This window comes from Megascapheus bottae, chromosome 22 (genome assembly GCF_031878675.1).
Source record: "Megascapheus bottae isolate mThoBot1 chromosome 22, mThoBot2.hap1, whole genome shotgun sequence".
Lineage (NCBI taxonomy): Eukaryota > Metazoa > Chordata > Mammalia > Rodentia > Geomyidae > Megascapheus > Megascapheus bottae.
This window is the reverse complement of record NC_143530.1, coordinates 26,412,685-26,435,677: the sequence shown is the minus strand read 5'-3', so window position 1 is coordinate 26,435,677 and position 22,993 is coordinate 26,412,685. Positions and strand designations below refer to the sequence as shown.

At 42.3% G+C, this 22,993-nt stretch overlaps 1 protein-coding gene and 1 pseudogene across 4 annotated transcripts; both read right to left on the bottom strand.

Moving 5' to 3' along the window:
- Positions 1-302: 302 nt before the first annotated feature.
- Wrnip1 (WRN helicase interacting protein 1) lies at positions 303-20,012 on the bottom strand. 4 transcript variants are annotated; one of them, XM_090356370.1, is made up of 7 exons: positions 19,044-20,011; positions 16,488-16,679; positions 15,177-15,418; positions 10,255-10,484; positions 6,441-6,596; positions 5,420-5,499; positions 3,886-4,621 (listed from the first exon to the last, which is right to left on the bottom strand). In XM_090356370.1, the coding sequence occupies exons 1-7, from the start codon at positions 19,857-19,859 to the stop codon at positions 4,346-4,348; spliced, it is 1,992 nt and encodes a 663-aa protein (XP_090212496.1). In that variant the 5' UTR covers positions 19,860-20,011; the 3' UTR covers positions 3,886-4,345. The 4 variants fall into 4 exon arrangements, with proteins under 4 accessions (XP_090212499.1, XP_090212496.1, XP_090212497.1 ...); XM_090356373.1 differs by lacking the exons at positions 3,886-4,621; positions 5,420-5,499 and adding an exon at positions 303-432 and having other exon boundaries at positions 19,044-20,012; XM_090356371.1 differs by lacking the exon at positions 6,441-6,596 and having other exon boundaries at positions 19,044-20,012.
- On the bottom strand, positions 10,856-11,100 carry LOC150048394 (signal recognition particle RNA; annotated as a pseudogene).
- Positions 20,013-22,993: the final 2,981 nt, after the last annotated feature.

Sequence of the window (22,993 nt, the reverse complement as noted above, 5' to 3'; positions counted from 1 at the left end):
GGTCCTTTATTTGCCTTTCTCCAGCTGTCCCAGCCTACACTGGCAGGATCTGCAAGTTTCCTAGTTTCTGCATTTTAATTATGAGACATTTGATGGCTTCCATTCCTTTAAGGAACAAATACAGCAGAATATCCAACTGCAAATCAGAGTTCACATCCTAAGATGCTGACAGCAGTGCGTTAGTAATGCAAAAGTTCTTAGATCCTCTGGGTTCATTCTTATCAAAAACCTTGCTAGTGTGGGCCTCATCATCATTATTTGAAGACAGAAAGAAAGAACAGTGAGGGGATGACAACATTGGTGTTTTTCTTGACTTGGTAAACTCATCCCAGATATAGCAAGGGGATGTTGACAACTTTCTCACTCTCTGGATTTTCTGCTATGTCCAAATTTTGAGCGTAGATTGGGTGACTGGGAGCCGAAATCTTCATCCTGCAGGGTACAGACGGATGCAGATCAGGGATGGTTTGAAAAAGCAAGGGAAAGTATAAATACCACACAAAAGACATTCTCACAGAACAGCATTGAGAAGGTAGCCTGCTTTTTCATCAGGGAAATTTCTGATGAAGTTTCTGCCAGGAGGAGGCATTAACAAATAAGAAGTCAGAAGAGGAGACTGATCTCACCCTGCACTTATTTGTTGTACTCCTCTCCCTCTCCAGATATGTAGCATCTTCTGAGTCCTACATGTATACACACACACACACTCATTCAAGGCTGTAGTTCATTAAAGACCACTGGCCTTGGCCCTTGCCATCTAGGACTCTTTTCCTCTTCAAGCCTGGAGGAAATGTATCCTATCCCATAATGCTCCCCTGAGCCCGCCCTATACCTTTGGAACATTGTAACCTCAGAGAATGTTTCAGTAACCCTATGACCCTGCTGGCCTCTGCCTCCTGTGCATACAGGACAGCAAGTACCTCTTCTTCATTTTAATGAGACTTTTACGTGCTACAAAGCTTTACAACAGTTGCTTTTTATTAATACTTTGTTAACCCTACTATAAAATATTTCTGCTTGATTCTACTTAAGTTTTAAATGTTCTTGGGGGCTTGAACTGTCTGTAATCACATCTAGAAATGTCTACCAGGATGCTTACAATCGGGTCTCTGTGGAGGTGAGTGGGTAGTAGCCAACATTGGTATAATCCTAGCTATTCAGGATGTTGAAATGTGAGAATCAACGTTTGAAGCCAACTTGGGCGGACATATCCTAGACACTATTTCCAACTAACCAGCAAAAAGCTGGAATTAGAGCTATGGTGGTGAAGTGGTAGAGCACCAGCCTTGAGCAAAAAAAAAAGCTTGAGAGCACGAGGTCAAGTTCAAATGCCATTATTGGCATACACATACACAAGTCTCTGAGGCATTTATATGAAAGGACAGTTCTCATTTAGAATTAATTTAGGGTATTTTTTTCTTGAACTAACTGAAATGAGCCTTTTCAAGTCATTCATTATGTCATAGTTGTCAGTAAATTCAAGTGAACACCGTATTTGGTGACTGCAGAATGAGGACATATATAATACTTAAATGTTTCACACAGAATCCTGCATCTACTAGACAAAATTCTGCTGAAAGCAGGTGGAAGTTCTGCCCCTATACTCTGAAACTCTGACATAGGAGATTTTCTAAGATTTGGATGAATGTACTTTCACACTCATGCTTATTACATAGGCTATAGTTCAGGTATCACAGACCTGCCTTAAAAAACCAAAACAAAACATAAAGAACTGGGTTTTTTGTTGTTGTTGTTTTTTGCCAGTCCCAGGCCTTGAACTCAGGGCCTGAGCACTGTCCTTGGGTTTTCTCAAAGCTAGAGCTCTACCACTTAAGCCACACCACCACTTCCAGCTTTTTCTATGTGTGTGGTACTGAGGAATCAAACCCTGCTCTTCATGCATGCTAGGCAAGCATTCAACCTCTAGGCAACTCCTAGCCAAGAACTCTGTTTTTTATATTTAACTTTTATGAAATACACAACAAAAGTGTTTCCTGACTTCAAAATTTGATGGTGCAATAATAGTCAACACCTTTTAGGACATTGGGAATCATACTGTTTCCTCTTAGTTATCAGTACTCTGATGACAGGCACTGTTTCTTTCACACATGATCCTCTGAGCTGCATGTCTAGTAAAAGGGTCTAAGAAAGCGCTGCAGTCCATTGGCTTGGAACACACATCCATGTCTATAGTATTGTCCTTGAAAACAGGCCAGAGCAGTAGAAATGCACATTCCCAGTTAATGGTACCTGCAGGTCCATCACAAGGACACTTACTGAAAAGTGTGTGTCCTCAATGAAGGAAGCACTGAGCTGTGAATCCATTCATGAACCATCAGCAAAACTGACAGGTTGGCTGTATATCTAATTTCATTTCCTCCTCAGTGAAAGAATCTAAAAACTTCTATTTACCCTTAGAAATAGGATAAGCAAGGGAGATAATGGCAACATGATATTGGAGACTGCAAAGATGATGAAGAAAATTCAGTGAGGTCAGTCAAGGTCAACATTGGGAAGATGTCTCAGAGACTTAGAAAGTACACAAAAGAAAGGGTATGCAAAGGGAGATATGCTCCTAGGCATTTTCTCCTACCCAGACCACTGGAGGATGTCTGACCAAGGAGCCCAAACATATGGGGCCTCTGCCAGCCCTGTGATCTGAAGAGGCAATGCACGTTGGAGCAGAGGAAACCTCCATGATGACAATGAAGATAGTCTTGAGATGACAATTGAACTCTAAATCACAGCTCGTCTGGAAGAGGAGGCAGTTGGGAGGGTCTCTGATCACAAAGCCTCTGCAGTGTGCGTGTATGTGTGTGTGTGTGTACATGCATGCATACCCACGCAGGCTGATGAAACTAGATGCACTAAAATAGTGCACTAAACCATGAGAAACTAGAAAATAGGGTATCTTACTCAAGAGAAAGGGAGAGGCAGCTATTTTGGAGTGACAGTAGGATTTCAAGGAAGACCCTATATCAAGGGGAAAAAGACAACTGACTCAACAACTTCTTGTGAGAACATACACAAAATGGTGTATAAGCCTGAGAATTAGTTGATCCAAAGAAAACAAGCTGGGGAATACTGAGATCGATCGAGCAATCTATCTATCTATCTATCTATCTATCTATCTATCTATCTATCTGTTAGTATCAGCTGAGGAATACTTGGATTTATATATCTTACATATTATATAAGCTGAGAAATACTGACATATATATATATACTGATATATATCCATATATAACATATAGAATGTTCATGAAAAAAACAATAGGCAATAAGAAATACAGGACTAGAAGGACTAGAAGGGAGATGGGCCAGGAATTACCCAAGTCTTTTACAGGCCATTTCAAACTATGTACAAGTAGTCCTTTTACTAAAAACATTAAAATTGGGGCTGGGAGATTGACCTAGCAGTACAGTGCTTGCCTAGCATGCACAAAGACCTGGGTTTGATTCCTTGGTATCACATACATAGAAAGAAAAAAAAAATCCAGAAGTGGTGCTGTGGTTCAACTGGAGAGCTCTAGTCTTGAGAAGCCCAAGGACAGTGCACAGGCCCTGAGTTCAAGGCCCAGGACTGGCAATAAATAAATAAGTAAATAAATAAAATAAAATTAGCTAGATATGGTGGTGCACACTTGTAATCACTCCCTCTTCAAGAGGCTGAGGCAGGTCAATGACAAGTTTAGGCAACCTGAGTGAATACAGCAAGATGCTCTCAAAGTGAAAAAGTCAATTTTCAAATGACCCACTTACATCTTCCTATGCTCTTTAATCTTCTCATCTATGACAACTTATTGCTCATAATAACTATTGAAATGATAGGTGAATGACAGTGGTTCCTGGCAGAAGAAACATTAAAGAACTGAAGAGTACTTTGAAATAGTTTTATTGGCTCATAAGACCTTTGCATATAAAAAAAATACCCAAAACACTATGCAGTATTAAATCACAATTACATTATTTTTTTTACCAATTGAAACTACCCAGAATATACATTTTTTAAAGGAAAAAAATCCTACTGAACTCAATTCTGAAATGACATTATGACTTAAATACTATGACAAAATAGATAATTCCTTATAACATTAATTCATTGCACAAAGCTGCCAGATATTTTCATAAGCATAACCATTGCACAGAGTGCAAATGAACAAATTTCAATGGTACACATTTAGTTGAAGTAACCACCTCTGCCTACAGAACTCTTTAAGTTTCTGGTACAAAAGGCTGGTCTCTTTTTAACTTCTACCAGGCAACCCAACATCAATATCCAGTGACTTTTTCCTCCTGGCCTGCCTGAAGCCAGAATCCTCATTCTATTGCCACTGCCTGAGAGTCAGCATCGCCTCTGCTTGAAGAAATCAACTCCTCTCAATTCCTCAGGCAGGTATTCCTGGTCCACAGGCTCGCTGTACATGGGGTTGTACTTGTAGCCTTTGCTGTACCCCAAATCCTTCATCAGCCTGGTGGGAGCATTCCTCAAGTGCAGGGGAACAGGGGGCAGGGGCCCCTGGTGGTTCCGCAGGCAGGCTTTGACATTGTTGTAGGCGCTGTACACCTCAATGGACTTGGGGGCTCGGGCAAAATAGACCACGCACTGGGCCAGAAGCACCTTAGATGCAGAAAGGCACATGTTATTAGGATGATGCCAGAAACTTCCTGTTTGGCAGAGTGCTTTATGACCCCTCTAGTTAATTTGAGTCCCACCATGTTTTTTCATCCTTCTCACCTCATCTGAACACCCACCTACCACAGAGAAAAGAAATTCACTTGAGGTTAGCTAGACCAGGGCTTCTCCTTTAAACAGAATAACTTTGTGGTATATGAACTTTTTCTTAAACTCACTGTATAAAAAACAGATGATTTGGGGCTGGGAGTTTGGCCTAGTGGTAGAGTGCTTGCCTAGCATGCACGAAGGCCCAGGTTTAATTCTTCGGTACCACATACATAGCAAAAAGCCAGAAGTGGTGCTGAGCCTCAAGTGGTAGAGCTCTAGCCTTGAGAAGATCCAAGGAAGTGCTCAGGCCCTGAGCTCAAGCCCCGGACTGGCCAAAAAAACCCACAAAAAAACAAACAAAAAAACCCAGATGATTAGGTGAAAGTAAAGAGGCTTTCTGTTCAGTAAAACTAACTTTTCTGTCCCTTGTCCCCACCCCAGCCTAGAGTATTTCCCTTGAGCTCTGGGATTCTTATATATAGTCTGAAAACATAACCTTGTTGGTACCATTTGTACTCAGGTCTCATCTGTCTAGAAGGCCAAGACTCTACACAAAGGAATTTAAAAACTAAGCAGCTTACTCAGTAGGCCCAATAAACCAATGGTGAAGGCAAAACATATATCAAATCCACAAAGGGACAGAACACAAGAGAAAGAGACAAGTTTTACAGAGAAATGAGCTGATTACTTTACCTCACATTCGGGCATGCCTATAAAATGACAGCCTTGGTAGGCAGCAACTGCTTGTGTTAATGCAGACGGATCTGCCAGGCCTGTCACACACACAGAGAGACAAAGGAAAGTTTAAGTCAAATGCACATCATTCCAAACTGCATGCATGCTGCTGTGACCAGAAACCATTATTGTATATAGACTTAGTGACCAATGAAGTCCCATTTAGTAAAAGAGTGATTTTTCTGACATAGTATACTGAAGAAATACTTAAAGAGTGTCAAAAATTACCTTCTTGTGGACAAAAAACTTTGTTATCTAGTAAGAAAAACACTATGTACAACAAACATAAGGAGCAAAGGCCATGAAGAAACTCACAAGGACATACACATTAAAAACAAAACATTTGCAAAGAACAGAGAAAAGTAAAGCTTGTTTGATCTTTGTTTTCGTTTTCATTTTTTAATTTTACTTTTTTGTGTCAATCCTGGGGTGGGTATGAACTCAGAGCCTGGGCACTGGCCCTGACCTTTTATGCTCAAGGCTAGTGATCTATCACTTGAACCACAGCTCCACTTCTGGCTTTTTCAGGGGACTTAATTGGAGATGGGAGTCTCATGGGCTTTTCTGGTGAGGCCAGCTTTGAACTACTATCTCAGCCTCCTAAGTAGCTAGGATTACAGAGATGAGCCACCAGTACCTTGCTAATCTTTGTTTAAAATGTCATCCATTTCTGCCTCGGGAAAGGTCCAATGAAAACCTTAGTATTGATCTGCAAAGCAAACTCAAAAGCTTATCTTTTGTTATTTCAATACATTAAACAGCCATTTGTGTTTAAAAAGAAATTCCTGAAGGGGAAACAGAAAATGGTGACTTCATGAACACAGCCACACACCATGAAATAGATAACTGAGTTCCTGCTCAGTTTTTTTTTAAAGCTTCCTTCTTCGTGTCCAGTAGGATCTAATGATATTTTTAGTCCAAAAGAAGCTTCTTCCTCCCTCACATTACCCACCCTCCTGTGATCTTCCATCACACTCACCTATGTCCTCACTGGCGAACCTCACCAGCCTCCTTGCTACGTAGAGTGGGTCCTCCCCTCCCTCGAGCATGCGTGCCAGCCAGTAGAGGGAGGCATTCTGGTCAGAGCCTCGCATGGCCTTGTGCAGGGCAGAAATGCAGTTATAGTGTTCTTCTCCTGTATACCAGAGAGAGCACCATTTAAATGGGTTACAGTGAGAGGCCTGGGCTGCTAGGAGCACTGGGGAGGATAGGACTTGACAACTGCCTTCAAACCTCTTATTAGGGTACAAAGCCTGGCTCAGCCCCATGGCTGATGTCTGTACAGTAGGGTACATGTCCATACAGGGGAAGAAGATGGAGGAACCTGTGTAGCTGTTCACATCTAGTGTATTCAGAGACAAGAGGCAAGGGGAGGGAAGGGGCAGGGCACTTTGAAAAGTAACTCTTCCACTGCAGTGGGTTGGCCAGAAACAAGGGGTGGAGGGAAAAACACTCAAATATCCTAGTCTCATCCTCTGCCCTAGTAAGTCTATTTGAGGAGAACTGCTGTGGGCCTAGACATAGACACTAGAATAGAGAAAAGAGTGGTAGGGCAGCTGTTACAGTCCATTTGTTTCTCTATGTCATTTCCAGTTGCCTAATTCTCAAAGCCAGTGGTCATTTATACTACAGCCTTGGTATGGGATTACTTACATGGCAGAATCTCAAGAGGATTGGTATGGGTCCATGGATAAGGAGCACTCACCCTGACAATATTGTCACTCACCCTCACCCCCCCCCAAAAAAAATCAGTACTTTGCAAAATACACATTTAAAGGGAGGAAATAATAGGTAAATGATTACAAAAATAAGCAGTGGCACTTGCATACATTTCTCAACTCTCTGACTACTCTTTCACAGAAGAGCAAGAAGAGAACACAGAGAACACTGTCTCCCAAGAAGACATAGGGTACTGTTCTTCTGAGTCCTAGAGAAGCACCTGGTCTCTGCTCATCCTAAGCCATGTTAACAGCAAAACTGTATTCTGGGCAGAACTTGGGCTGCAGGAACAAATCCTAGCAGCTGGTAAGATGACACTTGGTCGTCAGGTAGAAATGAGAGCAAGTGACACGATGCTGGCCAAAGAGGAAACACTCAAAAAGCTGATGGCAGAGCCTTAATAACTCAGGTTTTGAGAAGATGGATGGCTAGCCCAGACACTAGATTTCTGTGGACAAACTGAGTATTCCTTCTGGTTGGGAAAGTGTCCTAGGTGATCCACGTGGTTCTAGCCCTGCCCCCACCATCTTAGCCTGAAACTCGTTGCTTTGCTACGCTCCACAACAGGACCAGGCTTAGCCAAAATATGAGTATGGATAGGTGGAAGGAACCATCTCAAGCCTACTTTCTGTCAGCTGTTATACTATTCATTCAGCTTTACTTTGTCAGTGAAAGACATAATCCCACAGTGGGCCAAACCATGGGTTCTGGAACCAAATAGATTGGGCTTGAATCCCAAACTCATCATCCATGGGCAAGTTGAGGATCTTCTTTATGCCCCAAGGTTCTCAATGGTAAAAGTGGTGACCAAGACCAGCTATACCTCATAATGTTGTTTTAAATAATACAGGCCTGGCACACAGCAAACATTACTAAAACATGGTATCAAGGTTAGCTTCTGCTGTTTTCTTATACTGCTCTTTAGTTTTGCTTTTTAAAACTGGAAATTTCACATTATTTATACAGAAAACTTGTTCTCATTTGCAAAGTTCTCTGCTCTGATGTAGAAAGTTCTTACAGAATCCTCCTAGTGAGAAACTATGTATTACTTGACTTTAAAACAAACAATACAGACTCAGGGTGAGACGTCTGTCTCAGTGGAGTTATAAAAAAAACCCCTAAGAATCAAATCTACCAGGTTCCCAGGGCAACACTTCTATAACTCTTTTTTATGGAACCTGTAAGAGAAGAGCTGACAGAGAAGAGCTTGAATCAAGGTGATACCCAATGCCCCTGGCTCCCTAGGACTAAACAATGGTTAACTCTTCTCAGTAGCACACACGCAGGTGAGTTCAGTGACTGCATGGCAGGGCTGTTGTGGCACACGTGGACAGTAGTGAAGGACTTGATCTTGATGGCTAGCCAAACTGACACTCGAAAATCAGTGTCACTACTGGAACTGATATCCACTAAAACTTGATTATTACAGATTTCTAAAAGTTTCAAAATAGAAGGTAGTTTATTTTAATATCCTATTTTTACTTCTTAAAAGGTTTACATCTAAGTATTTTACTTTTCAAGCACTGACATGACTTTCAAGAGTACAAGGGAGTGCTGACTATGTGAGTAGGCTCCTGGAGAGAGGAATGTGCTGGTCAGAACACCTATAGGATTGTGTGTTCAATATATCCAGTGTGCTTTTAGCATTAATTAACACCCCGCAATCCCACTAGCCAAAGGGTAATAAGACTATATAGAGCTCCAATTACTCTAGAACGAGCAATAAGCAAGTTCACTCAGGAGAAGTGGTGCCTGGGACTAGTCACTCTTCAGTCCTTTCAGCCCTTCTCTAGCTAGTACTTCCCACCATTGGGAAATAGCAGAGACAGCATAGTCACTAGAGGCCAGCAGTTATCTTTATCAGCTTCCTTTTCTGGAAGGATTTTTAAAGGTTTAGAAAAGGTTTTCCACTTACTGCACTAAGACTACAGAGTCATACAAATGTTAAAGTACCAGAGTTTAGCCTAATCTATAGTAAATTATCTTCATCTCCCAACGCTTTCATAAAAAAGAAGAAACATGCATGGTATTAGTAGCTGTAATCCTAGCTACTCAAGAAGACTGAGACCTGAGGATCATGGTTAGCAGCCAGCCCAGGTAGGAAAGTCCATGAGACTGTTGTCGCCAATAAACTACCAAAACATAACAAAACAAAAAAACAGAAGTGAACTGTGACTCAAGTGGTAGAGAGCTATCTTTGAGCAAAAAAAAAAAAAAAAAAGAAGTTCAGGGATAGCACTCAGGCCCTGAGTTCAAGCCCCACAGCCAGCACAAAACACAAAACAAAACCAACCAACCAACCAGATGAACAAACAAAAACCCCAAATGTGCCATACTTGGCAATATTTAACATTGCTAGCTCAAGAATTTCATAAATTGGGATGTCTGTCCCAAATATACCATCCATAAATGAAGTCCCATGCATACTACAACTAAATTTTCAGAAAAGCTACTATAAAACAAAAGTATCAACTTAGAAAACTTAACTTTTAGCTTAGGTTCTAGATATAAAGAATTTAACTTTCAAGAGAACGAAGTTATTTACTGCAAAAGCTTTCTTGTTACTGACATGTCAACAATTACTACTCACTGTCAACTAAAGTCTACTAGTGAGGAATGGGAAATAGCAAACAAGTTTCTAAATGACAGAGAAGTCTAAAACTTCAAACCTCAAGGTCCTCTTCTTTTTTTTTGTCATGGGGGCTTGAACTCTGGGCTGGGGCACTGTCCCTGAGCTCCTCAGATCAAGGCTACTGCCCTACCCATAGGCCTGGGCATTGTCCCTGAGCTCTTCAGCTCAAGGCTACTTCTTTAACCCTTCAGCTACAGTCCCAATTCCCATTTTCTAGGAGTTAAATGGAGATAATAATCTTGATTCTTACCCTAGGAATGTCTGCTTTAGGCCTTTATTCAAGAAAGTAATTAGCCCCTGTGAGGTTTAATTCTATATACAAAACCGACTGAATATGAAGGACAAGCTTTGGACCCAGCAGAAGATTAGACACCTAGCAAAGAGCCTGCTGTGTGCATACTTATTTCCCTAGTTTTACTCTCTCCACATTTCAATTACTCACCTGCTCGATCATATAGAATGTGGGACCTCTGGAGGCCTTCCTTCACATCATTCTCAGTGACCAGAACTCTACTGGGAGAATAGGTTTGTCCACTCTTCTTGCAGAACATCTTCCTAGAGCTCAACCTGGCCAGCACTGCTAGCTGCAGTCCATTCAAGCCAGTGCGGGCATCCCCATCACTGAGATATGCCAGGGTGTCTATAGCTTTATCTTCTATGAACACAGAGGGCCTGTAACACAATCAGTGCTATTGTCACACTCAGGTCACACACTTATTCTGCAGCATATCTTAAGTAAATTTCTTGGCAAGGCTGACTGAAAAGCTACCTTAGATCAAGGCTTTTGCCTCTGATTCTGAAAAAGTATTGTTAATGAAACATTTTGGAGAGCAGAAACTGACCAGATCTTCTAAGATTTCACTATCTCATGAATCATGAAGTATTTTACTACAAATCACATACTGAATGGTATAGTACTCTATCTTATGAGCCACAAGGGTACCTCACTGTGAAAATTCACTCATATAAACTGTGTGAAACAGAACACCAGATGCCCTATGGTCAGTAAATTATACTGTTTTACGAAGTAATAATTTAAAAAAAAAAAACCCAAAACTTTAATAAAGGCTCCATTAGGTCCCCAAACAATTTTTTCAGGGTGTTTTGACCTGCTCCGTATCTGGCCTGGGTCGGGTCCCCCCTCCTTAGACAACCTGATACCCCCGGGCTCCCCATGTTGGTGCCAGGCCGGTGCAGCGCCGTAGCCCCGAACTCCTGGGCATCCTCGATCAGCCGGCCTCAGCCTCCCAAGAAGCTGGGATTACAGGCGCGGGCCACGGCGCCCGGCTTCAGGGTGTTTTGAAGACATTTTGGTGATCTGAGGATCTTTGATCATTTAGAGTAGTCTGTACTGCAGGATGAATAAAGGTTGGTTTACCTTCTCATTTTCCATAACAGAGGGTCACCATACTAGAGGTCACAGAATTCCTTTCTGGACTCCCAAATTTATGCAGTATCCTGTATCATATGAGCAAAATGCATTTCTTTTTTTTGGCAGTCCTGGTGCTTGAACTCAGGGTCTGAGCATTGCCTTTGGGTTTTCTAAAGGCTAGCGCAATACCACTTAAACCACAGCACCACGTCTGGCCTTTTCTATGTATGTGGTACCAAGGAATCAAACTACGGTCTTCATGCATACTAGGCAAGCAATCTACTGCTAGGCCATGCTCTTGGCCCATAAAATACATTTATAGGGCAAAAACACGAAAACTGTTTATTAGCCGTATAAGGTAAAGAACCATAGCAAATATAAGGACCTTTCTACCTTATCTAATTGTTCTAGTCCTTGAAAAGTCAAGTTGGTATCCCCTTATCAGGTTATAGATGCCTACTCTCTACACCCTACGTCCCTCTGCACACACAGCCCAATCCCAGCTCAGTCTACAAGTTATCTGCTCAGCAGCCTTGATCCTACCTCATGCATGCCCTCATAGGAATGTGCTTTGCAATCCTTAACCAATGCCTAGAGTATACAGGACCTCCCATTTCTACTTAAATAAACAAATACAGGAGGTAACTATTTTAAAAAAATATTTGGGCTGGGGTTATAGTTCAGCTTATTTGCAGGAATGCTGGTATCTCACCCCTCTTTCAGTGTACTCTAGTGGGAATATTCATGTGCAGACTGTGTTAGCTTCCCAGCTCAAGTACAAACAAGAAAAGTGAAAGCTGCAACTTGGTTAACTTTACCTCTCATGCAATCTTCAGACTAACATTTCTGTGTACATGTTCTAGTTGCTACCTAGGGCACCAAAATACAACAACACAATGTATACTCACTGCTTTCCACAGAAATGAATTCCTGAACTTAAGAGTCTTCTCTTCTGGCTACATCAATGTAACCAGATTTATGTGCTAATGCCAGGCAGTAGGGATTTGAAAGTAAAATTTTTCCCACAACAATTAAGAGACAACAAAATCTACTCTACTCATAGCCATGAGATTCTGGTTACTTCTTTCAAGAAGGAAAGAAGTCAGTTAAAATGCAAGGTTTATTCTATGACCTGAAACATCTCCCAAATCTTGACAGAATTCTAGCAAGTAGTCAAATTAATGAATCTCAGTTGAGTAATTCATTTTTGCTTTGCTTCTTGCTGCTGAAGAAAGAGCAATGGTACTTAAGAAAAAGGCTCTTGATACTAAGGGTAATTATCCCTTATGTTGGACTTTGCCAAAAATATAGAAATAAGCTACATTTTGTGTCCTGAGAGTTAGGATTTATTCACTCATGAACCAGTTACAAAGAACACAGCACAAGCTAGATAAAGTATGGGGTTATAGAGAAAAATGAGTCCCTGAGATCTTAGCTTGCTCAGGTAGGTGGGGGACATAAATGAGCAAGAGATAAAGAAGGGAAAGGGTTACACAGGAGCAATTCTAAATAAGTGACAGTGGAAAAATCCTTCTATTGGCTATGAGACATATTCTGACTGATCTTTAATTTTACTAGATTCAGAATCACTGACTTATATGTGTTTCAGTAACTAAAAAATTTAATTCTTTCATGAATGCTTTCAAACATTAGTGCTTGCTAATTTCCTTGAAATCTTTTATGTTTTTGGTGGTTCTGGGGTTTAACTAAGGTTCTCAAGCTTGTTAGGCAGATCTCTTGCACTTGAATCATACACCCAGCTCTTACTTTTTTTATATATATATTAATATATATTCCCCCTTGCTGGTCATAGGGCTTGAACTTAGGGCCTGGGCACTGTCCCTGAGCCTTTTTATGCTTAAGGCTAGCATTATACCACTTGGGCTACAGTACTACTTCTGCCTTTTTCTAAGTAGTATATTAAAGATTGGAGTCTCCAGGACTTTTCTGCCCAGGCTGGCTTTGAACTGTGATCCTCAGACCTCAGCTAGGATAACAGGTGTAAGGCATAGTTGCCTGGCTGGAATTTTTTTTTTTTTTGCCAGTCTTGGGGGTGGCCTAGGCACTCACTGTCCCTGAGCTTCTTTTACTCAAGGTGAGCACTTTATCAGTTGAGCCACAGTTCTACTTCCCTGGAAATATTTTCAAAAATGCAAGAATGTTCTTTCCCTGATGCTCCACAATTCTGCTGACCTTATTTCAGTTGAATTATGGCAGAATAGTGACTGGGGAAGGGGGAAAATCTGAAAAACTCAATTTTATGAAAATATGACATGAACCAAATAATTATTCTAAATTAGAGGATATGAAGCTGTAGGGAGCTATGCTAATCATAACACACAAAAAATACACAGAAATGTTAAAAAAAATTCCCTTTCTTTTTCAATTTATCTTTACCACAGCTAATAAGTCTATGATGAGAATTTCATTACAGAAAAGCTGTTGTTGGCCCTTTGTATCCACAAGTTCTAACTAATCTCAGGTTGAAAAAAAATTTTTAAGACAGACCTATATTGTACATGTTTGAATCTTTTTCCTGTAACCAATACAGAGAATTTAATTATATTCATTATTGTAAGTCATCTAGAGGTGCTAAGGATTCAGTGGCAGAATACTTACCCCTAGCATAAGTTGGGCCAAGTGTATCCTAAGTGCTACAAGATCAACAGAAAAAAATACGATAGTGTAAAGATGAACTAAAGCATATGGGAAGATGTGCCTAAGTTCTATGTAAACATTTCATCTTTTGATATTAGGGACTTGAGTGTCTACAAAAATTTATATCTGCAGGGTTCACAGAACCAACTACCCATGCAGATAAGGGATGACTGTACTCCACACATGATCTAGCAGTAGCTCCTTCCCAGATCTTGACAAGTGTCTAACCTACAACAGGTTCCTGAGTATGAGCACACCAGACCAACGACACCAACAGGTTCCATACCTCATTTCCGGCCATAGTCCTATGGTCAGAGTACTACTGTATTCCAAAATGAGGCCAACTTTTTTCTGCCCAGGGTCCCATGAACAAATGTAAGGCTTTCATGAGACATGGCAATACTCACTCCACATCTGAGACTGAAACAAATGGGAGAGGCTAAACATGAGGAGGGACTGCTGAAACCTAAACCTGAGCCAGCAACTATGCCTGTGTGTTAATCCTCACAGAAAAGTGGCTCCAGAACTTGGCCTCAGGACAGACACAAGCAGCTGTGTAGTCCAAAGCCTGAGGGCAATGGGCTGTCCTCAAACCAGGTTGTGTTCCAGGGCATTATTCCAGCCAACAGGGAGGAAAATGACTTTTTGCTGAGTATGTTCTGATAAAGGAAAACCTCTGACCCAGGAAACCAAACTGATGATCCATTACATGTATACTCTGCATAACTGAACTCATGTGGTGCTCCTAAGTGCAGAACTAGTCACCAGAAGGAATGCCATTTTCTATTAAAATTCCTTTGCTTTTATGAAGCTAAGTTTGGTTTTTCATGTATGCCAACTATTTAATTGCATGATTATAATTACATTAATATTTACTATTTAAAAATAATAAACTTCAGGGCAGAGATTTAGATCTATTTCTTACCTCCAAAGACTTACAAATTAAGCCTAGGAAGTACCAGTTTGTTCTACCCAAATTCTTTAAAATAATCCAGTCTTCTCATAGTTTTCTGAGGTCTCAAAACAGTAAATTAGAAGAACCCTAAGCAAAAATACAAACACCCCAAAACTAAAGTAACAAAGCAATACTAAATAAAGCTTGAAGGATTATAAATACATCCATTAGAAGCTAGTAAATGCATCTAAAAAGGAAAGGTTTGAGAAGATCTACTTGTTGGTAAAAGCAGCAAGTCTTTTCACTTTTATTTTCATTACAGGCAGACTAACATTTCTTTGCATTCCCACCAATCTTGGCTGAGGCTCAGCCCTTTCTGGCCCCCTGCCAGACTCTCTGGGAAGTGTAGGCCCCCTAGCCTTGCACACTGTCAACTTACTCAGAGCTGCTGTTGCTGCTGTGGCTCAGAGGGTCAGGGGGACGGCTAGAGTCTAGGACATGGATTCCCAGAGAGTTGATTGCTCTCATTAAAACAGTCACCATTGCCTCTACTGGAAGCTTCTCAAGAACAATCACCCGACAGCGGCTCAAAAGAGCAGCGTTGACCTGGAAGGAAGGGTTTTCAGTGGTTGCCCCAATCAGCGTGATCGTCCCACATTCCACATGAGGAAGGAAAGTGTCCTAATCATGAAAGGAAAACAGAAGTAAGTGATTCCAGTCAGTAGCCACCTGCAGAATTCCACGTAAGTTGGCTATTTTATTTTCCTAATTTCTACCTTTAGAATGTATGCCTTTGGAAGAGTATTATTCTTGGTTTTTAAGCCTAAACTAAACATGACTTGGATGCCAATGTCTAAGTCTGACCTCTTGCTTTACAGAATACCTCTGAGTAGAATTAGTTTCAACATAAATGACTTAACTTAAAAAAACTATCTCTCTCTGTTCAATGCTAGGCTTCAAAAACATTACTATTCTAAAATTTTTCCAGTACAAGTACTTAGCTATAGTGTTATTCTTCCTAACAAAATTGGTGAATATGTAACTAGAAGGTATTTTCTTATTGGAAAATGTTAAGGTAAATCAATGGGCCCATATAAAACCTAGAATGCCAAGAAGAACTCTTTGAAGTCTTCTTCCTAAAAAGATTCAGTTCAGGAGAAAGTTTATGAGTTTTGTGAGACAGTTCTAGCACAATTAAAATCAACAAAATAGATCAAAGAAAAAATATGCCTAAAATGTTTTAATATTTAGAAAAATCTCCAAAGTGGCTTTGTTCATAAAAATAGTTTGCTTTTATTTCTGGAAGCTATTGAAATATAATGACAAGATCTTGGAACAGTCACCTGAGTAAGAGCCTGAAGGCACAGATAATAAGATTTCAAGTTTGAAAGCACATAATAGAGGGAAAAAACCCTTACTAAGCTTAAAAATCAAGTTCAAATGTTCACAGAAACTTCCAATATTTTAAGTTAAAATTCTCTAAAACTTGGAAGTAATCCAAAGGTACTTTTCTGATTATGGAGAGTTCAGAGATATAGCAAGCATTTTATTAACAGCAGACTGAGTTCTCTTATTATCAAAACATAAGAAAGTGTGGAAGGAGTAGACTGACAAGCTTATGCCTTTTTATATACAGTTAATAATAACATGTCTCTAACATTAGTAAAGCACTTTGTACTTTTCAAAGTGATCTCAGAAGCTCTATTTGATGTACACAATTACCATAACACAGAAAAGGAAGTTAATATACCTGCTGAGATTTATTGAACCGATGAATCTCATCAATAAAAAGGATAGTTTTCCTTTTGAAAAAGCTCTTTTCATTTTGAGCTTGTTTTATGACATCTCGCACATCATTTGTCTTGGCATTTGTTGCAGACAATTTCACAAATCTTATGCTATGTTTCTTGCTGTTGTTGGCTATTATGTGAGCCAAGGTGGTCTAGAAAAGATGACACACACAATTTGAAACACTTATCAAACAAAGGGAGCAGCACCTGTGGGTATTACAAGCAGTATCAACACTATTTATCAAGCAACTTGAACTCTGAAGAATGTTCAGAGGCACAGATATGATCTGAATTAAAAATAAAGCAAGAAAGTAGCTAACTATTAGGCTAATCCTGACCTTTCCTCATTTGTCCCTAACCCTTGTGATTCCTTTAATGGGAACTCTAAGATCTTTGGAATCCCAGTGAAGAACAACTGTCTTGACTTAGCAGAGGCTGGGTAACAGCTGTGACCCCTCACCAAAGAGAAAATTCTCCCTCCTTTTGCCAAGAGAGCCTACAGTTGAAGGACACGGGATAGAACAGATCTTAGAACTGGAGCTGGACTGGGAAGCTCAACAGAAAAGGAGTGAATAGTCTCCAAGTTGAGAGCCAGTAACTCCCCAGCCCCTGAGATGACAGCAGCCTACTCCTGAATGTCCACTCTTGAAAGGAAATTAGAAGCAGCACATATCACTGCTGTATTATTATTATTAGCCCTACAGTATGAAGACAGGAAAAAAAGAAAAGAGGGAGTCTTTAGTGAGAGGAATAATTCTGTTCCTGAACAGAGGATACTTTATTTTTCTGTGCTGTTCATGGGGCTTGAACTCAAGGTCGGAGAGGTGTCCCTGAGCTTTTTGGCTTAAGGCTAGAACTCTACCACTTGAGCTACAGCTCCACTTCCACCTTTTTGGTGGTTACTTGGAGATTAAAAAAAAAAAGTTCCACAGGGGCTGGGAGCATGGCCTAGTGGTAAGAGTGCTTGCCTGGCATGCTCCAAGCCCTGCGTTAGATTCCTTAGTGTCACATACACAGAAAAAGCCAGAAGTGGTGCTGTGGTTCAAGTGGTAGAGTACTAGCCTTGAGAAAGCCCAGAGACAGTGCCCAGGCCCTGACTGGCCAAAAAAAAAAAGTACCACAGACTTTTCTGCCTAGCCTGGCTTTAAACTGCTATCATCAGATCTCAGCCTCCTGCATACTAGGATTACAGTCATGAGCCACTAATGTCCGGAAGAAATACTTTGTATAGCACCATTAGACACATGGTTGCTGCTTAGCAAATCCCAGCTTACCTGCTTTTCAGACTCAGGGTCCATGTCACTTAAGCTGTGATCACCAACTACCTTGATGAGTGGCCAGTAGAAATTCTATTGCACTAAATCTTCAATAACTTGCCCATGTTTCCCTGCAGACTTCTGTCTTGCAGTCTGGGACCATCAAATATGATTATCCATTCTTATGTTGTTATGTAAAAACTTTAAAATTACTACCAATGCTCCTGAACGGGGTAACAATTACAAGGAGCAGGGCAGATGTCAACAACTCTACTATCATGGAATTATTAATTAAGGTGGAAGGTGTAGCTCAGAGATTGAGTGCATGCTTAGCATATGCAAAATACTGGGTTCAATTTTCAGGACACACACATGTGACTTATGCCTGGCCAAAAGGACATGAATACAAATAAGACATAGAAAGAGAGTGATGCACTCTGGGACCTGGAGGAGAGGTGTGGTAAAGAAATGAAGATTGAAAGAAAAATATGAGAAAAACCTTGAATGCTCTGTGCAGGAAAGAGTCTGAACCTCAAAGCTAGGAAAGCTCTTTACATTCTGAGTCTTCCTCTTCTATGCAAAGAAGAGCATCCAACAGTTAAGCACCTCCTCTTTCCAGGATTACCCACTTCTACATTTTTTTCTCAAGTGTTCTTAAAATGACACAATCTCTAAACCCGTAAGATCTTATCTTTGCTACCTTCCTCTGGACTTGGGCCAGAGGAACCCCCCAAAAGGTACTGGTGCTCCTTCAAACAGTATGAGAAAACCTATGTAAATGTTTAATGGAAATGACATGCACTGAGAGACATTTCATATGAATTCTGAAATTCACTCTTAAATCAACAACTAGTGGAGAAGGAAGCACAACAGAAAAAAAAATGCAATTACTTTTCTTTCATATGTACATAGATTTTCCTTTCCAATTTTCCCCACATACTATTTCCTTGGATTATTAGGTAAGTAAAAACCAAGATTGAGAGAAAACCAATGCAACACAAAAGTATATGGAATTTGAATCCACATCTTTGCATACAGTCTAGTATTCATAGACATCTTCTTTTTAGAAAACGCCCAGCCAAGTGTCTCAGGAATTGGGTGGGTGAATGTGTGTCGTTAACACGCCCAACACGGCCTCCACTCGGGGACGTGGCATCGCGCGCCCTCTCCCGTGAGGGGTCGGGGGTGCTGGGGGGTGGTTGCACCCCCACCTGGCCGGTGACAGCGCGGCTCAGGTCCCCCGGCCCGGGCGGCACTCACCTTGCCGCAGCCCGGCGGACCCCACAGGATGAGCGAGGGGATCTCGTTGGTCTCCAGCAGCGACCGGAGCAGCGTGTCCTGCCCCACGGCCCGGCTCTGCCCAATGTAGTCCTGCAGTGTGTCCGGGCGCATCTTGTCCGCCAGCGGCTTGCCCTCCAGCATCTGCCGGATCTCCTCCGCCGCGAGCGCCCGCGGATGCGCGCGGCCCGCGCTGGCCCCGAACGCGGCGTCGGCGGCGTCCGCGTCCCAGTGCCCCGGGTCGTCCTCGCCGTCCACGTCCGCGTCGCCGTCTCCCTCGCCGTCGCCATCGCCGCCCGCCTCCTCCTCCGGCGCCTCCGCCTCATCCCAGCTGCGGGGAGACGCGCTGCCCGCCGCGGCGGCAGCCGCGGGCCGCTTCCCCGACCCCTTCCGCGCGGGGCTGCTGGAGCGGGCCACGGGGAAGTCGGGGATGAGGCGGGCCCCGCTGGGCGTCGGCGGCGCGTCGTAGCTCTCCCGGCTCTCGGTCTCGCCGCCGTCGTCGCCCTCTTCGCCCTCGCCCTCGCTGCTCTCGGCCGCCGTCGGGGTCGCCGGCTGCTTCAGTGCCGAGCTTTCCGACAGCCGCCGCCTCTTGGCACCGGGCGGCGAGGACCCCTTGGCCCGCTCTCCGGCGCGGTGGGGCCCGGCTGTGGGCTCTGCGTGCCCCGCGGGGTGCAGCAGTAGGCATCGGTCCAGGTGCGAGTTGATGTGCGCGGCGGGCATCATCTGCTGGCACACGGGGCACTGCACCTGGTGCAGCTGCGATAGGAAGGGGTCGTCCTCCGGCCCGCTCACCTCCATGGCGGCCGCCGCCCTCCCCGGTTGCCCGGCGCGGCCCTCCCCTGCCACCAAAATGCCGAGGGTTTTGATGCCCGCCGCTAGGCCCCGTGCCGCGCAACCCTAGCTCGGGAAGGCGGCTGGTCGCGCGCGGGCCGGGGGAGGGCGCCGCTCATGCCTCACGTCCGGAGCTCCCGCGTCGGCGCGCCCTCCCCTGGGCGCGGGAAACGCAGCAGATAGCACGTCGGGACCTGTAGTCCGAGACCGATTGCCCCGCCGCGAGCCGCGTCTCACGTAGTCCGACGGGAAATGTAGTTCTCTTTAGGTTACCCGGACGCAGACCATGTTTCGCATGGCATGCCGGGAATTGTAGTTCACGGTGAGTCACCGAAGCCGCAGCCGGCCCACTTCCGGCTTCGCGAGACTGTGTGGGGTGGGCGTAATCGGAGCAGTGCGCTTGCGCGATTCTGAGCAACGCCGGAAATACCCTCCTTCCCGGCGGGGGAACCGGTGGAAGGATGCACCGTATTTGTGTGTGGGACCTCGGCTTCCTGCGCTCCGAGCGCTGCCCACACCCAGCAGATGGACGAGCGCGTGGGTAGTCGCGAAGTGTTGTTTCTAGTGAAAGAGGGGTGGAGGGAAAAAAACGAGCTTTAGAAAGCCAGAGGAAGAACCTAAGCGACTGGAAAACGTACAATTCTACTGATGAGGAAAACATTCACTTAAGCAGTGGTCAGAGAAACAGAGATGAGGGCGGCCCTGCGCCTTTAGGTTACTTTGTGGCCAGGGACCTGCGCCCAGGCACGGTTATTTTGTATCTTGCTAGGCTGAAGTTGCAAATTGGAAGCTAATATAAGCATTCTGTCTTGATTAGAACGTGAAGTCAGCAATCTTTTTAAAGTTGCAATGCAGAGACAAAACAAAATTACCACACCACAAACCTTTTTGAAAGATGAAAGGGAGTGTAGTTTTCAACATTATCTGTGTGTGTGTGTGTGTGTGTGTGTGAGTGTGTGTGTGTGTGCATGTGTGGATGATGATGGTGATGATGATGATACACAGTTCCCAAGCTTTTTTTTTTTCTCAATTCTAACACTCTACCACTTGAACCACAGCTCTGGATTTTTGGCAGTTTATTGGACATGAAAATCTCACAGACTTTCCTACCTGGTCTGGCTTTACACCTCAATTCCCAGAGTAGCTAGCATTACAGACATGAGCCACCAGCACTCGACATACATCTTTGCAGTACTATTTTTCTGTAAACTTCCCCATATGTGTATTACATGTTTACATAGATTAGCTATATACTTGAAGTCATGTGAATATATGTGTGTATATATGTGTGTATACACACATATATACATGTATTAGTAACACTTGTATTGGTTATGCATAGTGAATTTGTGTTCCTTCTGCCTAAGCTTCCCAGTATCTTGGGAAGGGGGAAAGTGCCTTAAACATTCACTGTTGATAATCAACAAGGAAATGAATTGAGGGAGGATACAGACTTATGAAATGTGACTTATCTTTGTTTTAATCTCTCAAACAATCGTTTTCCATTGAACTTATTACAGAGTTTTAAATTTACCCTTTCCTTTGAAGACTTGATGATCTCAGTGTATATAATAATCTGGCAATAGTCAAAAGGAACCTATAAATTCTATTGTATAGCTAAAGCATCCAGTCTTAATAAGAGCAAGATGGATGAATTACACAGGGCTGAAAGGGAAAGAGGCTTGGGCTTCTGGATGAAGGGATGTGGTAAATTGAGGGGAGGATGTACACAGCCACAGCAAAGCAGTCTTATCTTGTTAAGCAGGTAATCTCCTCTGCCCACCTCATTCTGGATCAGGTGTTAAAACCCTCCAGCCTCCCCCATCTCTTTTTCTTTTTCCTAATGGCTAGATCTTCCCCAAGTAGAATCACATAGAAATGACTGTGTCCATGTCTTCTTTTTACTAATGTAGGCATGTGTAGGCTTCATTGTACAAAAGACAGCTTGTCGCAGCCATTCTAGTTACACGGATGTTTCCTAAAACTCTAGATTAAAAAATATGACAACAAACTGAACCTCTGTGAAGTTTCTTTTTGTCAACATAAGGATTAATTTTAAACTATAACAACATGCTTATTATTATAGAAAATCTTATGTATAATCAATGTTTGTTTCCCAAGTCTTTTCAAATAGAGTTTAAGCTTGCACTGTCTTACACATACTTGTAATTTTCTGTCTTTATTCTTTACTTTGTATATCTATAGAAAATATTCATTATACAGTAAATATGCTGCACAAATTAAGAGGTAAAAAGCATACATGTATGTGCGTAAATAAATAAATAAATATATACATATGCATGGACATATGTATGCATATATCCATGCATATATATTTTCATTTTTTTCTTTTGGTGATAATGCTGTGACCTTCTATATACTAAGCATATACTCTGTTTCAGTCTCATGCTATTATTTTTATACAGATATTTTGCTCAATTTATTACAAAAATAAGAATAAAAAGCAAAGACAATAGAATTGAATTTCTTAGATGTTGGTAAGGTAAAAATGGCCCTATACTTGACTTCAAGAATCTGGATTTGAATTGGCCACGAAGTGATCTTGGGCAATACTACTTTTTTTTTTTTTTTGGTGCCAGTCCTGGTGCCTGAACTCAAGGCCTAAGCACCATGCTTGGGCTTTCTTAAGGCTGTGGCTCTACCACTTGAGCCACAGCACCATTTCTAGCTTTTTCTGTGCATGTGGTAACAAGGAATTGAATCCAAGTCTTCGTGCCTGCTAGGCAAGCACTCTACCATTAGGCATGCTCCCCACCAGGGGAAACTTACTTCTCAGACATGGTTTCAAAATCTGAAATTCAAAGAACAACGTATACCTCACAGTCTTTTGTGGAACTTAATTAAATAAATGAACTTTAAAAATGTGAAAGTGGGCTGGGAATGTGGCTCAGTGGTAGAGTGCTTGCCTTGCATATATGAAGCCCTGGGTTTGATTCCTCAGTACCACATAAACAGAAAAAGCCAGAAGTGGTGCTGTGGCATATAAAGTTAGTGTGAACTTCAGTAGACCTTCTTAAATATTAGTGACCACATTACACTCTCAGCCTGGGTGCAATACTTGAATGCAGGTATATTTTAAG

Excerpts from the sequence above, each read along its gene's own strand:
- Wrnip1 (XM_090356370.1), bottom strand. The coding sequence starts at position 19,859 with ATGGAGGTGAGCGGGCCGGAGGACGACCCCTTCCTATCGCAGCTGCAC. Across the intron at positions 16,680-19,043 it reads GTCCGCCGGGCTGCGGCAAG|ACCACCTTGGCTCACATAAT; the intron begins GTGAGTGCCGCC and ends CATCTTTTCTAG. Across the intron at positions 5,500-6,440 it reads GTTCGCCAGTGAGGACATAG|GCCTGGCAGATCCGTCTGCA; the intron begins GTGAGTGTGATG and ends TGTGTGTGACAG.